Below are 25064 nucleotides of genomic sequence, written 5' to 3' on the forward strand. Positions count from 1 at the left end.
TCCCACGCCCAGGTCTCACATTCCCAAAACAAGAGAACAGTATTCCCATGCCCTGGTCTCACATTCCCAAAACAAGAGATCAGTATTCCCATGCCCAGGTCTCACATTCCCAAAACATGAGAACAGTATTCCCACACCCTGGTCTCCCATGCCCAGGTCTCACATCCTAAAATAGGAGAACGGTATTCCAATGCCCAGGTCTCACATTCCCAAAACACGAGAACAGTATTCCAATGCCCAGGTCTCACATTTCCAAAACACGAGAACAGAATTCCAATGCCAAAGTCTCACATTCCCAAAAAAGGAGAACAGTATTCTAATGCCCAAGTCTCACATTCAATACATCAGAACATTATTTCCAACAACCAGGCCTCACCTCTGCTATGAAAATGGTTTTAAATGACACTAGTACATAAAAGTTATATAAAACAAAGAACACATACGTCCACAGGATGGGTATCTGAATTTGCGGAATGGTTTATCTTGGTTCCACCATCCGGACGGTCCACAGGTATAAAGTTCAGGTTGAGCCCTATCTATCATGTACATGTTGGAGTTTTGGTTTTTACAGGAGGTCATGCAACCTTTACGTTCTGACACATTACTGCAAGTCTGCTCTCCAAGGTAAGGGTCTGGGGGAGTGTCACACTGTCCAGCTGAAAAAATAATAGTACAAAGCAAGTTAATATAGCGGAAACAAACCTCTTGATTTACAGTTAACAGAATGTGGATATCAGGTACGTATTTTAAAACCTTGACATTGATGCATGAAATGATTTCACTGAAATGCAGTTATTGCTATTGCAAAGCCGCTTTCTGTCCTTCTTACTGACAGATAATATGAAGTTTCTACTTCCATTGCAGTTATAAACAAAAGCTGTCTGTAAGAGCTCATGTTCGACTTTTTTCAGTGCTTGACTCTGAATTAGAGCTTTGCCAATAAGGACATTATGAAACTTTAACTACACAATTCTTAGTTAAAAAGGAGTATATCTCTGTCAATCAAATCAGAGATTTGAGGATTGTTTTTCCTAGTGTAGACTTTGATAGTAAATAATTATTTTAAGTTTAAATTCAAATGCTCTGATAGTAACAGAGATGTTCGACTTTATCATAAACTTTAACCCACTGTAACTCAGACACCAACACTTGCGTAAGTGTAATAGCTTTACTTATTCTCCAAAAAGTCGAGCTAACAATTACGGATATCTTTAATAACTGGCGGCACAAATATGAATCTTTTTGAAAATAATTTGACCAGTTTAATCAAATACCCTAGGTAAAAAAACTAATTTACATAAACAGTAAAACTCTTTTTAGTACAGGACTCTTACCATTTACATAAACTGTAAAATGACAGTAAGCCTTGTTATTGCCTCCGTCTACCCCAATGTATGTGTTCTGGTACACTCCCCAGGTAAATGAGCTTCCTGTAATAACACAATATGGTATTAGGAAACATACAAAATAAACATAGTGAAACCTGCAATGATCTCCTCATAAAAGTCCACATATAAAACCCACATATAAACAGTGATCACTGAAAAATGACAACTAAGACCTTCTTTTTTGCTATCCTATAATTTTAGGTCAGAAAAACAACTAAAAGGAATGGCCTGGTGCAAACTGCAACTTGCCCCGTAGATAAAATCCACAAGAAACTGTATGGAGGCATTGAAGATCTGCACAGACCACAAGTTTCATCGAAGCTACTGGTCAAACAAAGAAGAAGTAAAACAACATTTTGTTACACTAGTTGTGAAATGAAGTATGCATTTTTATTTTCATGGCAACCCTTTAAAAACTTTTATTATATACCATTCCATATCAAAATGTAAACAAATCTTTAAATGTACACAAACTTATTTTCACGAACATTACTTTTATGACAGTATAATGCTGCACAGTCAAAACTGTTATAAAGGTTTTAAAACCACTGCAAAGACATACATCTGGTTTACATGTAAGGAGAAACTAATTTAGAAGAACAATGCTGATTACTCAATCAGAGATAGATAAGTAAACTGTTAATGAGTTATTCAATGGTTCAATCAAACCAAGAATATATTGAAATTATTTATTTGTTTGTTTTGAGTTTAATGCCATTTATCAATTTTTCAGTTATGTAACAGTGGGTTGTAAACCTAACCAGTGTTCCTGGATCCTACACCAGTACAAACCTTTCTTCACATGTAACCGCCAACTTCCCCACATGAATTGAAGGTTGAGGAAGAACGACTTCAGACACAATGTTTGTTTGTTTGTTTGTTTGTTTTGGGTTTAACACCATTTTTCAACAGTATTTCAGTCATCAGACACAATTCTTTTATCAATCATCGCAGAGTACATACACCTGCCATCGCAGAGTACACACACCTGCCATTGCAGAGTACACACACATGCCATCGCAGAGTACACACACCTGCAATCGCAGAGTACACACACCTGCCATCGCAGAGTACATACACCTGCCCTGGGATCAAACTCTTGACTTCACAATATGTAGATCTTCTCTATCCCTATTGAGCAAATTGGTGAGCTCATATAAAGTTTAAGCTAACTGCCTGGGAACTAAATGAGTTGCTTAACCCATAAGCTGCTAAAATTCTATAATAAATTTAGGAAATAAATTATAGCAAAAGAGTGCTTTAACACTATTTATGCACGATGGGCGGTTATACATTGGGGGTAATAATTGCACAAGGGCACAGCCCGAGTGAAATTATTTGTACGACGTATTATCGCTCGAGTATGAGGGGCAAGTGATTGGAAATACTGAAGATCAAAAATTACTTGATGATGTGAAGAATGAATCAGCTGGGAGCCATTGTTAGTTTGACCCTGGTACAAACAACTTGTATTGTTGCAATACAGTAATTGTCACCAGATTTAATATCTTTTCTTCATTTGAGCCGTGCCATGAGAAAACCAACATAGTGGCTTTGCGACCAGCATAGATCCAGACCAGCCTGCGCATCCACGCAGTCTGGCCAGGATTCATGCTGTTCGCTTTCAAAGTCTATAGTAATTAGAGAAACTGTTAGCAAACAGCATGGATCCTGACTAGACTGCACGGATGCGCAGGCTGGTCTGGATCCATGCTGGTCGCAAACCCACTATGTTGGTTTTCACATGGCGTGGCTCAAATAATCCTTAGCTGAACCTGGTAGAATGATGTACTGCAGTAGACTGGTTGGGTGTTGGTTCCCATGACTTTCAGTCTGAACACAATGTGCAAAGCCGTTGAGGACCATCCCACTGGACCACTTTTTTGGCTGAGCATAATCCATAATATCGGCCATACCAGTTTTGTTTTTTTTTCATTAAATTTCATCTTTTGATTTGATTAAAAGTGCCGGAATATTGCCTTGTTAATGTAAATACAGCGAGGACAAACTATGTGACAGACAGACACACACACACACATATAGACAGGAATAAATGAACATGTCTCCCATACCACTGTGTGGTGGGAGACATAATTATAAATTCCATAAAGACTATTGACACTAACCTGGTAGTCTGCTTGGTTTAAACACTTTTCCCTGGCTTCCAAGGTTGAGGAAAACTGGTTCTTCCCATGTTACCGAAACAATTCGATCATTAGAATACACAATCTTGTCTTCAGGGCATTTAGTCACTGATGGAAGAAGCGTTGTTTCTGTAATAAGTACATTAACCCTTAGCCTGCTGCAGGCGAATTTAACAGCCTTTGCAAACAGCTTGGAACCAGATCAGACGCCGATTAAATCGGCGTCTGATCAGGTTCCAAGCTGTTTGCTACTCTGACAATATTTCTTCCAATTTTGGAGCAAATTGAATGAACTTTATAATTTTAGCAGACGACATTTCCAGCAGACGACAATTTATCTAGCATGCTAAAGGTTAAACTCAAATATCAATACAGGTAAATACATTCAATTTAAAATTTACTAGTGTTTGAAATCATCATTATCATTCAGGTTTCTACTTCCTGTACTAATAAAAAAAATAAAAATATCTAAATCTTTCAGTTATTTCTTATCATTTAATTTTTATTCAGATTTGAATATACTCACGTGTGTAGGAACTACAGGGTGGATCCCTGAGTATCTTACTGCACAAGTCACCTTTGGCCTCGGATGGGGACATTCTGCCGACACCACTTCCATAAACATACTCATTCCAAACAAGAATGTTTTCATCCTCTTTATTTACATCATAAAAAACGTGTTGTGGAAGGCGATATATTTTGGGAATATCACCTTCTATAAGGTCCCGAAACTCAAAAGAGAGCAAGCGCTTGTACCAGTTCACCTGACTGAGGTAACCATGAAAACCACTGCCACTTTCGGAACACCTGTGTTCTTCATTGTCAAACTCACAACCCAATACAACCCACATGCTGAAACTATAATATGGTGTTTTCTATACATTTGTGTCACTTTCAGTAAATATTCTGAAAAGTCATTAAAGGGTTTGCCGTATATGCAATACCCAGCACCCACCCATAATGTATTAGATGTATTTCGAACGCTGTTTCATGTTGTATGAGAAATTATATGCATATAAAGCATAGGTGAAAAGGTTTTTAAACACATGGAATAATAAAAATATTCATAGAGAAAACAAGTGGACAGTTTTAAAAATTGTTAAAAATAGAAAATGGTAAAATAAACAAGATCTGCGATGATAAAAAGTGAGAACAATCTCAATATGGCTTTCAGCTGTTCAGTGCGTCAAATCTTCGTTAGTTCCAATGTTCTGAATGGAATAAATGTGTAAAACTGCTGCATTTTATAACAAAAATTGTTAAGATTTTTCATTTTTTATTCACTCAAATTTTCATGTCATCCACTTAACTGGTGTTGCATGCTTTTTATGCTAACAATCAAATTTTGACACGGTCCTGATTACCTAATTGTCACATTGCCTATTCAAAGTTTAACAAGGCAGTCTGAAAGACAGCTAAATCCCCCGCCACCTTTATGGATAGTGAAAAGCTAAGCCTTTGATCTTGAGCTGTGACTTTGACCTTAGAAATTTTGGGAGCTAAGTGCATACAGTGTTTACCGAATACCATGGTATATTGAATAGCGTTATAAAGGGTTTCGTGTGTATCCAGTCAAATACTGAAAACTGAAACTGCTTTATTTGATTAAACGCCTAATTTTACTCATAGTATATTCACTGGCGTTGTACATTAAATTTTACCAGATTTATATAGCAAGGGCCGTAATACTTCTGCATTCAATAAATTAAACATAAAAAATAAAATAAAACAATATTTTAGTCAAGCGAAATCAATAATCTCTACGAAAATAATTAGAATAAACTTGTCAGAGAAAAAACTTATGTGTTAGTATTCTATTAATTATTTAAGATATTTGTGTAACAGCTCAGCAAAATTAAAATCTCAATTATAATTTCATTACTTTGCTGCAGGCATCACCAAATCAGGATGTGTTTTTGTATCGTGAAAGACGGTGTCGAGGATAAGATTTGCCTCCCCTGTCAACATATCACATAGTACTGTAACCAAATGCCAGTGTCCATCGTTTACTCTTGCTGTGCGATCATATTCTAACTGAAGGTAGTTTGCATTGGCTGTTGGAACATACAACTTCACACCCTTTTCTTCAAATTCCATAAATCTGTCAGCCTCTTCTAAAGATTGCCTGTTTCAATAAAAAATGTATAACTGTATTGTAACTCAAGATTTAGCTTAGCAAAAGAAAAATTAGAAAACATTACATGTGTTACTTAATATTTGCCTACCAGTTTCGTTTATTAAGTAGGCAAATATTAAGTAACTTGTGTCATGTTATTTATTTTTTCTTTATAATTTACTTGATCCAGCACAGACTTATACATTTTATATAAATATATGTGCATTTATGAAACATAGATAGATCAAAGGCCTGAAGGGCCTGAGTCGGCTAATGATTGATGTACTGACAGTATAGTCTACCAGTTTCAGTTTGTTTTTAGTTTTTTTCTTAAAATTTCATAACACAGCTCGATATTTACCCAAAATATTATATCCGGATACGATTACACTTTTCTCCAGTTTCAACAATATATTTTACAAATTGTGATGATACGGAGACATTTAGCAGCAATTGGCAGTATCTGACATTGAAGTTTACGGTTAAATTACCTCTTATTTAAATCTTTTCATAAAAAAGTTGTTTCGTTTCGTGAAAGCAGCCGAACATAGACGATCTACTTTCGATTTCAAAAACTACAAGAAAATACAATTTAATGTTTCGCCGATTTGTTTATTTCTCAAAAAATAAGAATTAAAATCATTTTTAATATCAGTAGTAACTAAACAAACCAGTAAGAGCTTCTTCTTCCGATAATTTATCCGTTTACAGACTGCAAAATTCAACCCACGCAAAGTTTATAGAAATCATACGATGCGTGTATACGTTCAATGTGGGAGAATTAAGGCTGATCGGCTATGTTACCTAACGCATCCAGACGATTCAGGTTTTGTTTTTAAAAAAGCATTGTGTGCGTTTCTGTAATTTTATATACGTTTTTATACGCTTAGAAATTATCAGACATGCGTATCTGAATTATTTCTATACGTAATTTACGCTAATACGCATCTTATCTGGAGCCCTGTGGAACTATTTTTTGTCTTTTGCTGGATGTTACGCAAGCTTTGTAAGCCTGTGCAATTCTTAAAATGCACATTTATGCTTAATGAGTTACATTCGAGTATTGCACAATTACAAGTTATAAATATGACAGATTACATCGTATATTGGTCATAGCAAAGGGAATTGACACAACTTAACTTCATTCATGCAGTGAACTGTTTGAAATTTGAGAAATCTAATGGAACTACATCCCTTCACCTGTTATTCGGTCCATTTAGAGAATCGCTGAACAGCAAGGACTCGTCAAAAGGCTTTCAGCCTTTAGCCGACTCAATAAATAATAAATGAAAGGAAGCTTTTTGCAAATTGCATAAATATATATAAAGATAACATACATCACATGACCTGCAACTATTTCATTACGTGCTTATTTAGTGGGAATGTTTTTTTTAGATCATGTACTGTATTAATTATATTAATCTCAAGTTTACATTATCAAATATTTAATGCATGGGTAAATACCCTTCCTAGTTGGCCTGCTGTTGATAACTTGCATTTCACAACTGATTACATATCACCTTTGATGTTACCTTGACCTTGAAGCAAGCCATCCAAAACATGTGCTCTGCATGTCATCTTGATATGGTGAACATTTATGCAAAGTTTCTTTAAAATCCTTCAAGCAGTTCAAGAGATTCAAAGTGGACACGAAACAAATGATCTTTGACCCCTAAGTGTGACCTTGAACTTGAAGCAAACGATCTAAAACATGTGCTCTGCATGTCACCTCGATGTGGTGTACATTTGTGACATTTTCCTTTGAAATCCTTCAAAGGGTTCAAGATTTATAAAGCGGACAAAAAATTGCTAACAGACATAAGGAGACGAGCATTATAACATAATATGTCCTGGGTTTTAAAAAATCCCGACATGAAAGTCCTTACAATAAGTGCACTTCAACTTCATGTAGAATGATAGACTAGACACCAAGTTCAATTTGAATATCAAATTTCACGAAGTGGTGTCTGAGATGATGCCACAAAAAGGCTGATTTTTCGGTAATTCAAGGGCCGTAACTCCAAAATGCCTGGACTGATTTGGCTAGTTATCAAACTTGGCTGAGGTCTGATGATCAAACACATTTTGTTCAAGTTTGGTGAAGATAGGATGAGAAATGTTTGACTTAAGAGTGTGGACAAGAGTAAAAAGGCCGATTTTTCGGTAATTCAAGGGCCGTAACTCCAAAAAAGCCTGGACCAATTTGGCTAGTTATCAAACTTGGCCGAGGTCTCGTGGTCAACACATTTTGTTAAAGTTTGGTAAAGATCAGATGAGAAATGTTCGACTTAGAGTGCGGACAAGAGTAAAAAGCCAGAGTTTTGGTGATTCAAGGGCCATAACTCCAATTTGCCTGGACCGATTTGACTAATTATTGAATTTGGCCAAGGTCTTATGGTCAAACACATTTTGTTGAAGTTTGGTGAAAATTGGATTAGAAATGTTAAACTTAGAGTGCGGACAAGCTTTGTGACAGACAGACAAACGGACACACAGACTGGAGTAAATCAATATGTCTCCCACACCACTGTGTGGTGGGAGACATAACTCCTTTGGCAAAAGTGAAGTTCACAAGTACCAGAAACATAGCTGATCTAAAAGTAAACAGTGACTAGAAAAAATTATTTTCTGTTTGAAATAATATCTAAAAAAAGAAAATGTTTGTAGTTAATAGCAACATAAATCTTGTTTTCCTTTCATTTATTCATTCATTCCCTTAGTACCATGAAAATAGGATCAAACAGACTACATACCCAACAAACTGAGTCATGTATACTCCGGTGCCATCATTCATTGAATATCTCACCCAGAGTGAAACTGATATAAAGTTACCCTTTACCACCTCTATGGGATATGGAATCCATGCATAGCCACGTCCTTGTGGATGGTTGAAATACAGGTCATAATTCACGTCCGCAACTGTAGAATAACAACCAAATCTTTAAGTATAATCTTTTCTTAACAAAATGTTAAGATCCTCCTACCCCATGTTCACTTACATACTCAATGTGCTCAAATAAGTCAATACCAATTCAGACACAAGGTAAATGTGCTCAAAAAAGTACCAATTTCTTGAATGCAAAATGTAACATTTTAAATAAAAACGCTTTTTTCATTATTTCCAAAATGTGCTTAAATTTCCAAAAATTAAAGGCTAGTTCTTTTTCCCAATTTCGTGAAGATATCATGAAGACATCAATTTGACAAAATAACAGCTAGAGTTATGTAACTCGTCTTGGAAGGTCACCTCAAGATATCAAAAACATGTGAACTTTGAAAGCATTTGACTGTGTGGTTGTTGAAAAACCTGCTTACATGCAAAAAATTTGTGACACTGACATCAATGCCTACAAGAGGTTAATTACAAAAGCTCTACAATCAAAAATTTCAAATACTGTAAAATCTTTTAATTTCAAGGGCATGAAATTTTGTGGTTTTGGTAAAAAAAGGCAATTTCGTGGGAATATGAATTTGTTTGTAGATTTAAAATTTTGAACATAAATGAATGGGAAATTTACTTCTTTGTTGGGACTAAATTTTGTGGATTGACTCAACCATGAAAATTAGTCGCCCACAATTTTAATGATTTCACTGTACTGTATAGAATATTTTGTATATATATTTGTTGTTAACAGATATGAATGAATTACCTTTCTGACAATCAGTGCCTGTCTTTCGAATTGGACATCTACAATAGTACTTGTTAAGGGCATCAAGGCAACGTCCTCCTCCAGGGCACCTAACATTATTTTCTTCACATTCATTTATTTCCTGCTCACATCTAGGACCGCCATAGCCTGAAACAAATTTTACCCCTTACCCTGCTAAATTTCTATAATGTACTTGTTCATCTTTCAATTTGGACAGTACCATTAACTGTTAAAAGGGGTACTTACCAAAACTGTAGTGAATGAATAGCGAACAGTGTAGATCATGATCAGACTGCATGGATGTGCAGGCAGATCATGATCTACACTGGTCTCAAAAGATAGAATCAATCATGTCTAGCATGATAGGGGTTGATTAAAATCCTCATAAATGATAATGTAAAGTAAATTAAAGTTTTGTGCTATACCATGAATACATCACTGTTCTACTCTTCATAAAAATCTTAAAATGTTTACCATTAACCTAGTTCATGATGATATTTAAAGAAGCATGAAAATATTATTTACACTTTGACCTGTATACAACAAGGCTAATGGTGTGTACCATTCAATGTTTACTCTTAGACCAGTTTACATAAATGTGCTTAAAGATGCATGCATACATTGTTTAACACTATGACTACTTTATGTATGTGCTTAAAGTTGTATGTCTACATCGTACTCTGACTACACAGCTACTTTATGTATGTGCTTAAAGATGCATGCCTACATTGTACTTTGACTACACAGCTACTTTATGTACGTGCTTAAAGATGCATGCCTACATTGTACTTTGACTACACAGCTACTTTATGTACGTGCTTAAAGAGGCATGCCTACATTGTACTTTGACTACACAGCTACTTTATGTATGTGCTTAAAGATTCATGCCTACATTGTACTTTGACTACACAGCTACTTTATGTATGTGCTTAAAGATGCAGGCCTACATTGTACTCTGACTACACAGCTACTTTATGTATGTGCTTAAAGATGCATGCCTACATTGTACTTTGACTACACAGCTACTTAATTTTTATTATGTACATGCTTAAAAATCCATGCCTACATTGTTCTTTGACTACACAGCTACTTAATTTTTATTATGTACATGCTTAAAAATCCATGCCTACATTGTACTTTGACTGCACAGCTACTTTATGTATGTGCTTAAAGATGCATGCCAACATTGTACTTTGACTACACAGCGACTTTATGTACATGCTTAAAGATGCATGCCTACATTGTTTTACACAATGACTACTTTATGTACATGCCTACATTGTTTAACACTTTGAAAACTTTTTAATGTGCTTAGAGACACATGCCTACATTGCTAAACACTTTGACTACTTAAATATGTAGGTGCTTAAATATGCATTCCTACTTTGACTTTTTTATGTAAGTTCTAAAAGACACAAGCCTATACTGTTTAACTTTTTGACAACTTTATATCGGTGCTTAAAGATGTATGCATACATTGTTTAACACTTTTTTTACTTTATGAAGGTGCTTAAATAGGTATGCCTACATTGCTTAACACTTCGACTACTTAATGTAGATGCTTTAAGACGTATGTCTACATTGTTTAACACTTTGTCTACTTTATGTAGGTGCTTAAAGTGCTTAAAGATACATGCATACATTGTTTAACACTCTGTCTACTTGATATAGGTGCTTAAAGATATATTTCTACATTGTTTAACACTTTGTCTACTTGATGTAGGTGCTTTAAGATACATGCCTGTTTTAAGTTTTTGACAACTTTATGTAGGTGCTTAAAGATCAATTCATACACTGTTTAACACTTTTCTAGTCTACTTTATGTAGGTACTTAAAGATGCATGCCTACATTATTTAACACCTTAGCTAGGTCAGTTTAAGGATGCGTGCCTACATTATCTAACACCTTAGCTAGGTAAGCTTAAAGATGCGTGCCTACATTACCTAACACCTTAGCTAGGTCAGCTAAAAGATGCGTGCCTACATTATCTAACACTTTAGCTAGGTCGGCTTAAAGATGCGTGCCTACATTATCTAACACTTTAGCTAGGTCGGCTTAAAGATGCGTGCCTACATTATCTAACACTTTAGCTAAGTCGGCTTAAAGATGCGTGCCTACATTATCTAACACTTTAGCTAAGTCGGCTTAAAGATGCGTGCCTATATTATCTAACACTTTTGCTAAGTCGGCTTAAAGATGCGTGCCTACATTATCTAACACTTTAGCTAGAACAGCTTAAAGATGCGTGCCTACATTATCTAACAGCTTAGCTAGGTCAGCTTATAGATGCGTGCCTACATTATCTAACACTTTAGCTAGGTCAGCTTAAAGATGCGTGCCTACGTTATCTAACACTTTAGCTAGGTCAGCTTAAAGATGCATGCCTACATTATCTAACACTTTAGCTAGGTCAGCTTACTACATTATCTAACACTTTAGCTAGGTCAGCTTACTACATTATCTAACACTTTAGCTAAGTCAGCTTAAAGATGCATGCCTACATTATCTAACACCTTAGCTAGGTCAGCTTAAAGATGCATAGCTAGGTCAGCTTAAAGATGCATGCCTACATTATTTAACACCTTAGCTAGGTCAGCTTAAAGATGCATGGCTACATTATTTAACACTTTAGCTAGGTCAGCTTAAAGATGCATGTCTACTTTATTTAACACTTTAGCTAGGTCAGCTTAAAGATGCATGTCTACTTTATTTAACACCTTAGTTAGGTCAGCTTAAAGATGCATGGCTACATTATCTAACACCTTAGCTAGGTCAGCTTAAAGATGCATAGCTAGGTCAGCTTAAAGATGCATGCCTACATTATCTAACACCTTAGCTAGGTCAGCTTAAAGATGCATAGCTAGGTCAGCTTAAAGATGCATGCCTACATTATTTAACACCTTAGCTAGGTCAGCTTAAAGATGCATGTCTACATTATTTAACACCTTAGCTAGGTCAGCTTAAAGATGCATGTCTACATTATTTAACACCTTAGCTAGGTCAGCTTAAAGATGCATGCCTACATTATTTAACACCTTAGCTAGGTCAGCTTAAAGATGCATGTCTGCATTATTTAACACCTTAGCTAGGTCAGCTTAAAGATGCATGTCTACATTATTTAACACCTTAGCTAGGTCAGCTTAAAGATGCATGCCTACTTTATTTAACACCTTAGCTAGGTCAGCTTAAAGATGCATGTCTACATTATTTAACACCTTAGCTAGGTCAGCTTAAAGATGCATGTCTACATTATTTAACACCTTAGCTAGGTCAGCTTAAAGATGCATGCCTACTTTATTTAACACCTTAGCTAGGTCAGCTTAAAGATGCATGTCTACATTATTTAACACCCTTAGCTAGGTCAGCTTAAAGATGCATGCCTACTTTATTTAACACCTTAGCTAGGTCAGCTTAAAGATGCATGCCTACATTATTTAACACCTTAGCTAGGTCAGCTTAAAGATGCATGCCTACATTATTTAACACCTTAGCTAGGTCAGCTTAAAGATGCATGCCTACATTATTGCAAAACAACAAGCCTTCAAATGGAACAAAGCATACATTCATTGTTTACATTTTGACATGTAACCAATATGACTCAGATGATCTTTTATACATATCATATACACATTGAACATGTCTCACCCGGTTTGCATGTACACTGATATCCATTACTGGTGACAGAACACATAGCACCATTCTCACATGGATTTGTCTGGCCACAGTAATCTATCAGGATTTGGCAACCATCACCAGTGTATTCTGAATAGAAAATTATATAAAGGGTTGATCAATCACAACATAACTATCTGTTATTCTGGAACATGCAAGTCAAGATAATTACAGAGTAAATCAAATATATGGTAGATTAACATGCACTTCCTTTTTGCTCCTAAAGACATGAATATCTAAATCTTGGATTTTCAGCAAAGAAGTTAGAGCTATCACTTAATGTGTTTAATATCCCCTGATGGCATTTTCATTTTTGAAAAGTAGAACATTATGATCATGACCTTTAACCTTCAGGTATGACTTAGATCTTGAACTTCATGAGACATGGAATGTGCACTCTAAAGGTCATCTTGATGAGGTTAAAAATTGGTGAGAATTTATGAAAATACTTCCAAATGTTAAAAAGACATAGGACAGACATGAATTTGCGCTCTCTGATCTTTTACCTCAAAGAGTGATCTTGACCTTGGATCTAGTGACCTGGGTTGTGTGCTGTGTGTGTGACCTTGGACCTAGTAACCTGGGTTGTGTGCTGTGTGTGTGACCTTGGACCTAGTGACCTGGGTTGTGTGCTCTGTGTGTGACCTGGGACCTAGTGACCTGGGTTGTGTGCTCTGTGCTTGACCTTGGACCTAGTGACCTGGGTTGTGTGCTCTGTGTGTGACCTTGGACCTAGTGACCTGGGTTGTGTGCTCTGTGTGTGACCTTGGACCTAGTGACCTGGGTTGTGTGCTCTGTGTGTGACCTTGGACCTAGTGACCTGGGTTGTGTGCTCTGTGCTTGACCTTGGACCTAGTGACCTGGGTTGTGTGCTCTGTGTGTGACCTTGGACCTAGTGACCTGGGTTGTGTGCTCTGTGTGTGACCTTGGACCTAGTGACCTGGGTTGTGTGCTCTGTGTGTCATTTAGACAAGGCTAACAATTGATGCTAGTTTTATCAAAATCCTTCCAGTGGTTAAAACAGTGTTTAGTGCATACAAATCTTTGCTATTTGATCATTTACCGGTACCTGGATGAATGACCTTAGCCTTGGACCTAGTGAACTGGATTGTGAATTGTGTATGTTGTCATGATCAGGTTAACAAAATGTATTTGCAACCAGCATGGATCCAGACCAGTCTGCACATCCGTGCAGTCTGGTTAGGATCCATGCTGTTCGCTAATGTTTTTTATTTTTTAATTGCAATAGGGTTTTGACCAGACTGCACAGATGCGTAGGCTGGTCTGGATCCATGCTGGCTGCAAACACACTATGTTGGTTTTCTCATGGTGTGATTGTCACCTTGGCCATGCACTCTGCATGTTTTCTTGATGAAGGTATTAAATGATGCTTATTCTAAGAACATTTTTCCACAGGTTAAGAAAAAATGGAGGAAACAAAATTTGAGCTTTTTGAAGTTTGACCTCAAGGTGGCCTTGACTTTGACCCTATTGGCCTTGGTCATGTGCTCTGTGTGTTGTCTTGATGAGGTTAATATTTGATACTTGTTATATGAAAATCTTCTTAGCAGTTTAGAAGATATGAAGCTGACACAAATTTAAGCTATATGAATTTTGACCTCTGTGACCCTGACCTTGGACCTAGTGACTTGGGTTATGCACTGTGCATGTTGTCCTGGTAAGATTAATAACTGATGCAAGTTCTGTGAAAACCTTCCCAGCAATAAAGGTGAATGGAATATGGACAAATGGAGGTATGAATGGTGGAACCAACATGTGTGACTCCAACACGGACTCCTTATACTATGTATCTGGGGGGATGACAAGACCATTGTCAAATGCTACAAGTCTAATACTGGAATGGGCATCACTGTTGTCACAGGAACCATGTTTTAAATTATACTTCAAGTAAATGCTTTATAAATTCCCTACATTACATTACATTATATTCCTCATTAATGTAATGCCTCATTTGCAAAGAGCTACTTCTGTTTCTTGTGAATTTATATAATCCCTTATATTATTTCCTCTTAACAAATGAAATTAACTTTGAAATAATTGCAACATCCTACTTTGGCATTTGAAGAATGGACAATAAAATTGCAAAAATATATAACCTGAGTACTCCTCATGTTGTCTTTTATGTATGTACAAAATTTTGTGGAGAATATCTTTTCCTTTTTTACATTATCAAATTTATCCATCTTTTAAAACAGATGGACTGACACAAAGACAAAGGGCAAAATCAGCAGTCTTTAAGACAACTAAATTGACCTTTGGACATTGCTTTTGACCAAATTTTGTGAATATTCATCAAGTGGCTCATGTCTGTTGGTTCTCATGACTTTAATTCAGTGCAAAGCCATTGAGGACCATCCCACTGGACCACCTTTTTGGCTGAGCATAATCCATAATATCGGCCATACCAGTTTTTTGGTTTTTTTTCATTAAATTTTATCTTTTGATTTGATTAAAAGTGCCAGAATACTGCCTTGTTAATGTAATTATCCACAATGAGCAGTATCTGTCATGATTGCCCATAGGTGTAAAAACAACTTCGGTACACTTCGTGTCAAATTTATCGACCTTGCTTGACTGGATCAAAGAGTTATAAAAAGAATTTTTATACTTCTTTGACTGGATTAATCATAATTAAATGATTACATGATGATCTTTAATCCGGTATGTTTTAAAGGATGATTTCTTTAATTATAATCTATAATCATTGTTTAGATAACAATAACATGTCGTATTTTCAAAAAATGGAAACATTTGTGTTATTTCGCGGCGTTATAAAACAAAACTAACAGAAAGTAATTTCTTCTGATTATTTGGGCTAAAAACAAAAATAAACTAGAGCTGTCACAGGAGTGACGAATTATACCCCCACAATATGGCCTTGTCACAGAACTAAGCCAATGTCAAAGCTGAACTTGCTTGACCTTTGACCTACTGATCTCAAAATCAATAGAGGTCATCTGCTGGTCATGATCAACCTCCCTATGAAGTTTCATGATCCTCAGCCCAAGCGTTCTCAAGTTATTGTCTGGAAAGGTTTAAATGTTTAGGGTCACTCTGACCTTTGACCCTTGGAACTCAAAATCAATAAAGGTCATCTGCTGGTCATGACCAACCTCCCTATTAAGTTTCGTGATCCTAGTCCCAAACGTTCTCAAGTTATTGTCCGAAAACAGTTTAATTGTTCCGGGTTACTGTGACCTTGACCTGTGACTTACTGACCTCATAATCATTAGGGGTCATCTGCTGGCCATAACTAACCTCACTCCCAATTTTTCATGATCCTAGGCCCAAGCGTTCTCAAGTTATCATCTGGAAACGGTTTAACTGTTTCGTGTTACTGTAGCCTTGACCTTTCACCTACTAGCCTCAAAGTCAAACTTAACCTGTATTTTATCCTGCTACACCTGTGTACAAACATTTATGATCCTAGACCCATGCGTTCTCAAGTTATCATCTGGAAACCGTTTAACTGTTCCGAGTCATTGTGACCTTGACCTTTGACCTACTGACCTCAAAGTAAAACTTTACCTGTGTTTTATGATGTTTCACCTGTGTACCAAAATTTATGATCCTAGGCCCAAGCGTTCTCAAGTTATCATCCTGAAACCATTTATCTATTCCAAGTCACTGTGATCTTGACCTTTGACCTACAGACCCCAAAGTCGAACCTGACCTGTATTTCATGATGTTACACCTTTGTACCAAAATATATGATCCTAGGACCAAGGATGAGTTATCATCCGGAAACCATGAAAACCAAAGGACCGACAGACCGACAAGCTCACTCCTATATACACCCCCCCCAACCCAAACTTCGTTTTGTGGGGGTATAAAAATGAAATAAACAAAACTATCTGCATCTCAGACTTAACTGTTGCATTAAGTTTGATGCCATTGCCTGATGAGACTCAAGGAGCGGTCAAAATAGTTGTTTTCTATGTTTTGGCTGACACTCAGAAACTGAAATACACCAACATTTATAGCAATCTGCTAAAATTGGGCAAATGTTGGATAGTTATCTTTGAAAAATATCATGAGGTAGACTGAAAATCTTAACTGAAAATGCTTTCAAGATGAAAGAACAAGACACGCTCGAATTTTCTCAGTGCTTGGCTCTGAATTAGAGCTTTGCCAGTAAAAAAAAATTCCAAGTTAAAATGGGACATAACTCTGTCATAATTCAAATTAGAGTTATGGAAATTGTGTCTCCTGGTGTAGACTTTGATAGTAAATAACTATTTTGATTTTCAAGTCAAAAGCTTTAATAGTAACAGAGATATCTGACTTTTAACAAAAAATTCTCAGTTAAAAAGGGGCATAATTCTGTCAAAATTCAAAAAGAGTTATGGGGGTTGTTTCTCCTGTTGTAAACTTTGATGGTTAATAAGTATTTTAAGTTTCAAGTCAAAAGCTTTGATAGTAACAGAGATATTTGACTTCATCAAAAAACTTTAACCAAAAAATTCTAAGTTATAAAGGGGCATAATTCTGTCAAAATTCAAATCAGAGTTATGGGAATTGTGTCTCCTGGTGTAGACTTTGATTGTAAATAACCATTTTCAGTTTCAAGTAACAGAGATATTTGACTTTATCAAATTTTTTTTTAAAAATTCTAAGTTAAAAAGGGGGATAACTCTGTCAAAATTCAAATCAGAGTTATGGGAATTGTTTCTCCTGGTGTAGACTATGATTGTCAATAAGTATTTTAAGTTTCGAGTCAATAGCTTTGATAGTAACAGAGATATTTGACCTTATCAAAAACTTTAACCAAAAATTCTAAGTTAAAAAGGGACATAATTCTGTCAAAGTTCAAATCAGAGTTATGGGGACTGTTTCTCCTGGTGTAGACTTTGATAGTAAATAACCATTTTAAGTTTCAAGTCAATAGCTTTCATAGTAACAGGGATATTGGACTTTATCAAAAACTTTAACCAACAGCAACAGCGATGCCACCACCGGAGCAAGTGCAATAGCTCTACTTTTTCCTCGAAAAGTCAAGCTAAAAATGCACTTACTGGCATCCCGAATCTTAAAATTTTCTCGGGGAAAAAAACCCTAAATCCTCCTTAAGAGATGGGGAAAATACCCCACACATGCTCTCCCCGCTCCCCCTACCTTTGGCACTTGCTGTCCAATGGCCGGACCACTTCTTCAAAGCTGGTGGTGGCCTTGATGTGTCAGAGTGAACCAGTCTACTGTAAGTCTATACATGTACAGGTTTAGGTATACTTACTACCAGGACAAGTGCAGTTCATCATTCCATCATAGGAACATACAGCATTATTCTGACATTTGTTGTAGTCTCTGCAGGGATTTGGCTGGTTTTCACAATTTGTACCAAATGTGTTGGCTGGACATCTGAAACATAAAAATAAACATGATACTTCTGTGTGTGGGAATGGAAATATCATCATCATCAGAAAAATAAGGTCCCTAACTCTATGAACTTTAATTCTTGTGTAAATATTAACCATTAGTATAATGCAAATCAGGTAAATCTTGTCATTACACAAACATTCCACCAACATATCAAATGAAAACAGCCAGTCGTGACCTTAACATTGAGCCGACATGGCTGACTCACGAGTTCAGCACATATTCTTGATCTTTTGACCCAGGTTTCCTGAAAATCCTTTAAATGGTAAGGAAATACTGATAGAATACAAAATGGAAAGCTCAAACCTTTTACATCAAGTTGTGAAATTGACCTTAAGGTAGTTCTGCACGTTTGATAAACCGGAAGTGATGGCGTAACATCATTTATCCAGAAAACGTGGACTAAAGCCTTGACTCGGCGTATGGAAATGAAAATCATTTTATGAATTAATAGCAACCTATTAGTAAATTTATTACAATGGCACTGTTATTGTCTTTCTAAAGTTAAAATATGATATTAAAACATCTGACATGTTAAAAATTCAAATTAATGTCTTAAAATTAGCATGAAAAGTGCGAATCACTTTAATAATGGTCAAATATCTCAAAATTAAGCACACTGACCTATACATTTTATTCTACCACATTACAGGCCATATGTTTATTTACAACTGTGGGAAGTTTCATTAAATTCTACATTGTAGAAAATTTTCTATTCGCGAAAATGTTATGAAAGTTATGATTTTCCCATAGACTTATGAAAAATTGCATTAGGTCTAATTTTTTCAAATCAGTCTAGCAAAAAATCAAGCACACAAACCTATCTTTTTTATTTGCTGAATTTTCTAGGTATATTCTGAAGTTTTGAAAAAACAGAGTTTAATCAAATTCTACATTGTAGAAAACAATTTAATCCAAACGTGCAGAACTACCTTAAGCAGACATGGCTGACTCGTAAGGTCTGCAAATCCTCTTGATGAGGTGATCATTTGACTCAAGTTACATAAAAATCCTTCAAGTGGTTTAGGGGTTTAGGAAATACAGGGTGGACACAAAATGGAAGTCTCAAAACTTTGACCTTGAGTTGTGACCTTGACTCAACATGGCTAACTCATAAGCTCTGCAGATTGTCTTGATGAGCTGATCATTTGACCCAGGTTTCGTGAAAGTCCTTTATGGGGTTTAGACCATTCCTATAACCTCCCCACCACTCGTGGCAGAGGATCAAAAAACATGTCCAAGTGGAGGATCAAACACAGGTCACCAAGGCAATAAAGTCTTTCCTACCTTCTTGACCAGTACACCACAAAGAAATTGGTACTTAACAACCTTTAAATATAAACTTTATTTAGACAGTGAACCTTCGGTACCTCATTACAAACAGTTTTCTATTTTGAAAGAAAAATTGGTAAAAACAACTAATTCCCATGTTTCCAAATATAGTAAACCTGTCAGTAACTTAGTTTCAGAGCCATCTTTAGAAATATAGCAATAATTTCCTGATATCTGAATGTTTTTTTGTTGTTGTTGTTGTATGAACTGGAGTTCAGTACCTTTGAAGACAACATTCAGAAAACTTGGTCATATGTAAATATTTGATAAAACAGTAAATGTTTTTGGTTTCTTTCACTTTGCAATGTGTACATGAAACACAAAAATTAGCAAAACTAAACCACCACATGATGTCCCAATCTACATCAGTGATTCAGATATATTAGTATTCTATTTACTCCAATAACATTACAGTATTATTGGAAATACATTTACAATATTATAAATTCTTCTTTTCATAGGCATGACAAAACACCATAAAATGTTCTGAAGATGCTAGACACTTACTGGCAACTGTAGCCATTGAAGATGTTGAAACAATCTCCCTGACACTGGCGTCCCGTCGCTAGCTCACACTGCTCAACAACAGCTTCACAGTTGGTTCCTTGCCAACCTTCAACACATTCACATGTGTAACCTCCCAGTCTTTTTTGGCAGGTACCGCCATGCAGACAAGGATTGCTCTCACAGAAATCTATTTCAATCTGTAACATACATCAAATAATTTGTGAAGCAGATTAAAGCAATACAACAAGAACTGTCTAATGGAAGTACTGCACATTTTCAAACCTTTCTAACAGCACTACCATGGTTACCAAATTTGCAATCTACACTATGAGAGATTAGCGAGTTATCATGTGCAATTAAACAACTGCGTTATCTATAATTATACATCCCCTAATTTGCAAAACTTAATAAAACTGAAATATTCAATAAGAAAAGTTGGCGTCAATTAAACAAGAGCTGTCTGATGACAGCGCGCTCGACTATTCGAAGAATTGATTGAAGAATGGGGTCAAAATATTCCCACGGATATTCAGACAAAAGAAATAAATAGATTAGACTAACAATGTTCCTGTATTACTTTGATTTCGATAAGTCTTGCACTAAATCGCAATATATGAGCCAATTTCAAAGTCCAAAAAGGGCCATAATTCAGTCAAAATAGTTATGTACTCTTGCCTACAGATGGAAATCATAATGATAAACAAGTGTTCGAAGTTTAAAAGCCATATGTCAAATAGTTTTGACAAAACATGGACTTGTATGAAAACAGAACCAATTTCAAAGTCCAAAAAGGACCATAATTCAGCCAAAATAGATGACAGAGTTATGTTCTCTTTCCTACAGATAGAGACTATTATACTAAACAAGTGATAAAAGTTTCAAAGCCATATGTCAAACACTTTACAAAAAATATGAAGTGGTACGAAAAACTTAACCAAGATTTCTAAGTCAAAAGGGGCCATAATTCAGCCAAAATCCTTGATGGAGTTATGTACTCTTGCCTATAACTGGACATGGTGATGGTAAACAGGTGTTGAAAGTTTCAAAGCTTTATCTCAAAAGACTTTGTCAAAATATGAACTGGTACGAAATATTAACCCAGATTTCTAAGTCAAAAAGGGCCATAATTCTGCCAAAATCCTTGATGGAGTTATGTGCTCTTGCCTATAACTGGACATGGTGATGGTAAACAAGTGTTGAAAGTTTTAAAGCTTTATCTTTAAAGACTTTGTCAAAATATAAACTGGTACGAAAAACTTAACCATGATTTCTAAGTCAAAAGGGGCCATAATTCAGCCAAAATCCTTGATGGAGTTATGTGCTCTTGCCTATAACTGGCCATGATGATGGTAAACAAGTGTTGAAAGTTTCAAAGCTTTATCCCCATAGACTTTGTCAAAATGTGGACTGGTACGAAAAACTTAACCAAAGTGTGACGCCGACGCCGACGCCGTGGTGAGTAGGATAGTTCTACTTATTCTTCGAATAGTCGAGCTAAAAATTGTCAAAACCGTAGCACCTGGTATATAGTCTTATACAATATGCATCCATAATCAAAACAAATATAAAGTTCATCACACTGATCATGCTGTTCGCTTTCAATGCCTACTGGAATTTGAGAAACTGTTGGTAAACAGCATGGATCCTGACCAGACTGCGCCAAAGCGCAGGCTGGTCTGGATCAAAGCCACTATGTTGATTTTCTCATGGTGCAGTTCAACATAACATCTTGAAACAATACAACAAAATCCAATGCTTCATTATAGACATTTGGGTGGTCTCTTAATGCTAGTTGTACTGTACACTGGATTTTATATGAGATAACCTACACTGGATTTTATTCAGACAGATAACATTGGATTTTATATGTCTAGATAACCTACACTGGATTTTATTCAGACAGATAACATTGGATTTTATATGGCTAGATAACCTACACTGGATTTTATTCTGACAGATAACATTGGATTTTATATGGCTAGATAACCTACACTGGATTTTATTCAGACAGATAACACTGGATTTTATATGGCTAGATAACCTACACTGGATTTTATTCGGACGGATAACATTGGATTTTATATGGCTAGATAACCTACACTGGATTTTATTCAGACAGATAACATTGGATTTTATATCGACAAAAACATTATAGTTGGATTCTATACAGACAAATAAAACAGATTTATAAGACAGATACATGTCAGTATGACAGAAATACTACTCACAATCTGTACCATTATCGAGAAAAACACATTTTAACAATGCCAATGACGTTGAGCATGTCCATGTCTGTTACACTATCAGAGTGCAGAAATTCGGATTTTCGGACTGGCACAGTTTCGGCCTACAATCATAAAAGAGAGAATTAAGTACTATCCTGACCACTCCTAGTCATTGACAACCCCACCCCCGCCCCTTTGAAAGGCAAGTCTATTGCCAATCACTAATAAAGTAAACTAGAATGTGTCTGAGTGTGTCCCAACTAGTTCATCTGTCACAAATAAGGGGCAATAATTCAAATGTTTGCAGTCTCAAGGGAGTGTAGCCTCGATAAACATTTTATATAACAGGCCATTATTTTTTAAGCTATGAGACTCACAAACAAGAGGGCCAAGATGGCCCTAGGTCGCTCACCTGAGAAACACACAATAACAGTGTAAACATATTTTACCTAGTGATTTAATGGAAACAAATATTCTGGCCAATTTTCATTGCATTGCTCAGGTGAGCTAAAAATATGACATGCATGGTTTCATGAATTCATATCAAACACTTTTTGAGCTAAGCACATCATAAGGTGAAAATGTGCAATTTTTTTCTATTTCAGGGTCCTTTGGAAGCAGCGGGTGGAGTCAAAAAATACGAGGTGTAAGTTTATATCATGATAAGGACTCATGCAAGTTTTCATCAATTTATATCAAATACTTTTTGACCTAGATGCCTCATAAGGTGAAAATATGCATTTTGACTATTTTAGGGGCCATAACTACAGAAATAGGAGTGGAGTCAGACGAATAATAGGAGGTGAACAAGTTCATATTATGATAAAGATTCATGTAAGGTTTCATCAATTTACATGAAATACTTCTTTTAGCTATGCGCATCACAAGGTTTCAGGGGTCATAACTGTATAATTAAAGGGCAGTCCCAGATGAAACATAGGAGGTGTATAAGTTCATATCATGATTAAGACACATGCAAGGTTTCATCAAATTATATCAAGTAATTTTTAGTTAGGCACGTCACAAGGTGAAAATGTTTATTTTTGACTATTTCAAAAGCCATAACTATGGAAATAGGGGGAGGAGTCAGATAAAAAATAGGAGGTGCACAAGTGCATATCATAATAAAGACTCAAGCAAAGTTTCATCAATTGATATCAAATATTTTTTTAGCTACGCACGTCACAAATTTTTCAGACGCACAGATGCATTGCTAGTATTTATAGGTAATTAGCTTTGTATTAGGAAATATGTACAACTTCTGCTCCTAAAGCTGTGCAATATTTTTCCACTAACAAACAAGTGCATATTTCCCAATGCAAAGATAATAACCTTTTTATTCCATACGTATTTACATTTATAAATGTAATGTTATTAATATTGTATGTGTTCAATAGCCTGAATAAGACTGACAATACTGAACTTAATAAAAGACTCAAGGCAATGACACACATTCATTTTTGTCACGCACCCCATATGAAATTCAGGCGTCAGTGTATGGAAAAATATTGATGTTTGTGGTTTCACCTTAACTTAACGGGGAATAGAAACTAGTTTGTAATAACTTACAAACCATCATTTGATGTAATAAGAAGATGGTTACTAACACATTCTAAAATGTTTCATTAGTTGGTTCCATTTAGAGAAGTAGGTAGTGGAATGATATAAAGCCCAAAAATGTTCAATGTTTCAAAGTTCCAAAGAAAGGGGCTCATTCTGCAGAAAAATATGGAAATATGACATTTGTTCTTAGTTATGAAACACCCTTTGAATGATAAATGGTACTGGCCAAACTGAGTGATGGAGCATTCCATTATAGATATTTAGAAGGTTAAAGGAGACTCCTTATATACAGATAATTATGGTCTCATGTTACAAAAGATAATAGGTAAGGGTAGATTTCTCAGAAGCAAATAGCACCATAAACACAGCCTCAGAGCCACACATTTGCATAGTAGACCCATAACAAAAAGAAGCTGTAACTGAAAACACAAAAATCCTTACCAGCAAAGATAGGTCAAAATACACATCAAAATTGGATATAACATACATCTTGTACTACAGAGAAGTGGTCTTGATTTTTTCCCAATGTCCGGTATTAAGACAGTTACTCTGTCTCATGATGGTGAACATTTGTGCCAAGTTACATCAAATTCTCTTCATGTATGAAAAAGAAATGCCCAGGACAAAGTCATTCTTGTATCTGACTTTTGACCTCTAGTGTGAACTTGACCTTAGACCTAGGGAACTGATTTTTGCGCATGACACTCCGTCTCATAATGGTGAACATTTGTGCCAAGTTACATCAAAATCCCTCCATGAATGTAGAAGAAATGTTTCGGATGAAGTCATTTTGAATGTACTGAATTTAACCTTTGACCTCTTAGAGTGACCTTGACCTGGTAGATAGAAACCTGGGGTTTGCACATGAAAATCCACATCTCACTGAGGTTAACATTCATGCCAAGTCAGAACGAGATTGCTCCATGCATGTCAGTTATTGTCTGGACAAACAAATCAGGATCAAACACACGAATGCGCAGACAGACTGACTAACATAACTGAACAGCCATCTGGACAACTTTGTTTTTCCTTCTGCAAGCGGGCTTGATAAAAATTTGGTTGCTACAGA

General features: G+C 36.0%; 2 protein-coding genes across 2 annotated transcripts in view; both read right to left on the minus strand.

The window, feature by feature from the left end:
• LOC123563563 (uncharacterized) overlaps nt 1–22454 on the minus strand; it is a gene marked incomplete at its 5' end in the record, with an annotated part of 85188 nt that extends 62734 nt beyond the window's left edge. The window contains 11 exons of the mRNA XM_053524919.1: nt 444–656; nt 1335–1430; nt 3515–3661; nt 4059–4390; nt 5415–5657; nt 8402–8567; nt 9299–9445; nt 12945–13061; nt 18226–18350; nt 20208–20404; nt 22431–22454. Coding sequence (XP_053380894.1) covers nt 444–656; nt 1335–1430; nt 3515–3661; nt 4059–4390; nt 5415–5657; nt 8402–8567; nt 9299–9445; nt 12945–13061; nt 18226–18350; nt 20208–20404; nt 22431–22454 — 1807 coding nt within the window. The remainder of the gene's footprint in view (nt 1–443; nt 657–1334; nt 1431–3514; nt 3662–4058; nt 4391–5414; nt 5658–8401; nt 8568–9298; nt 9446–12944; nt 13062–18225; nt 18351–20207; nt 20405–22430) is intronic.
• Nucleotides 22455–22510: 56 nt separating this feature from the next.
• Nucleotides 22511–25064, minus strand: part of LOC123562053 (uncharacterized) — a 129316-nt gene continuing 126762 nt past the window's right edge. The window contains exon 47 of the mRNA XM_053524923.1: nt 22511–22554. Within this exon, the coding sequence (XP_053380898.1) occupies nt 22511–22554 (44 nt within the window). The remainder of the gene's footprint in view (nt 22555–25064) is intronic.

This window comes from Mercenaria mercenaria, chromosome 2 (assembly GCF_021730395.1).
Source record: "Mercenaria mercenaria strain notata chromosome 2, MADL_Memer_1, whole genome shotgun sequence".
NCBI classification, from domain to species: Eukaryota; Metazoa; Mollusca; class Bivalvia; order Venerida; family Veneridae; genus Mercenaria; species Mercenaria mercenaria.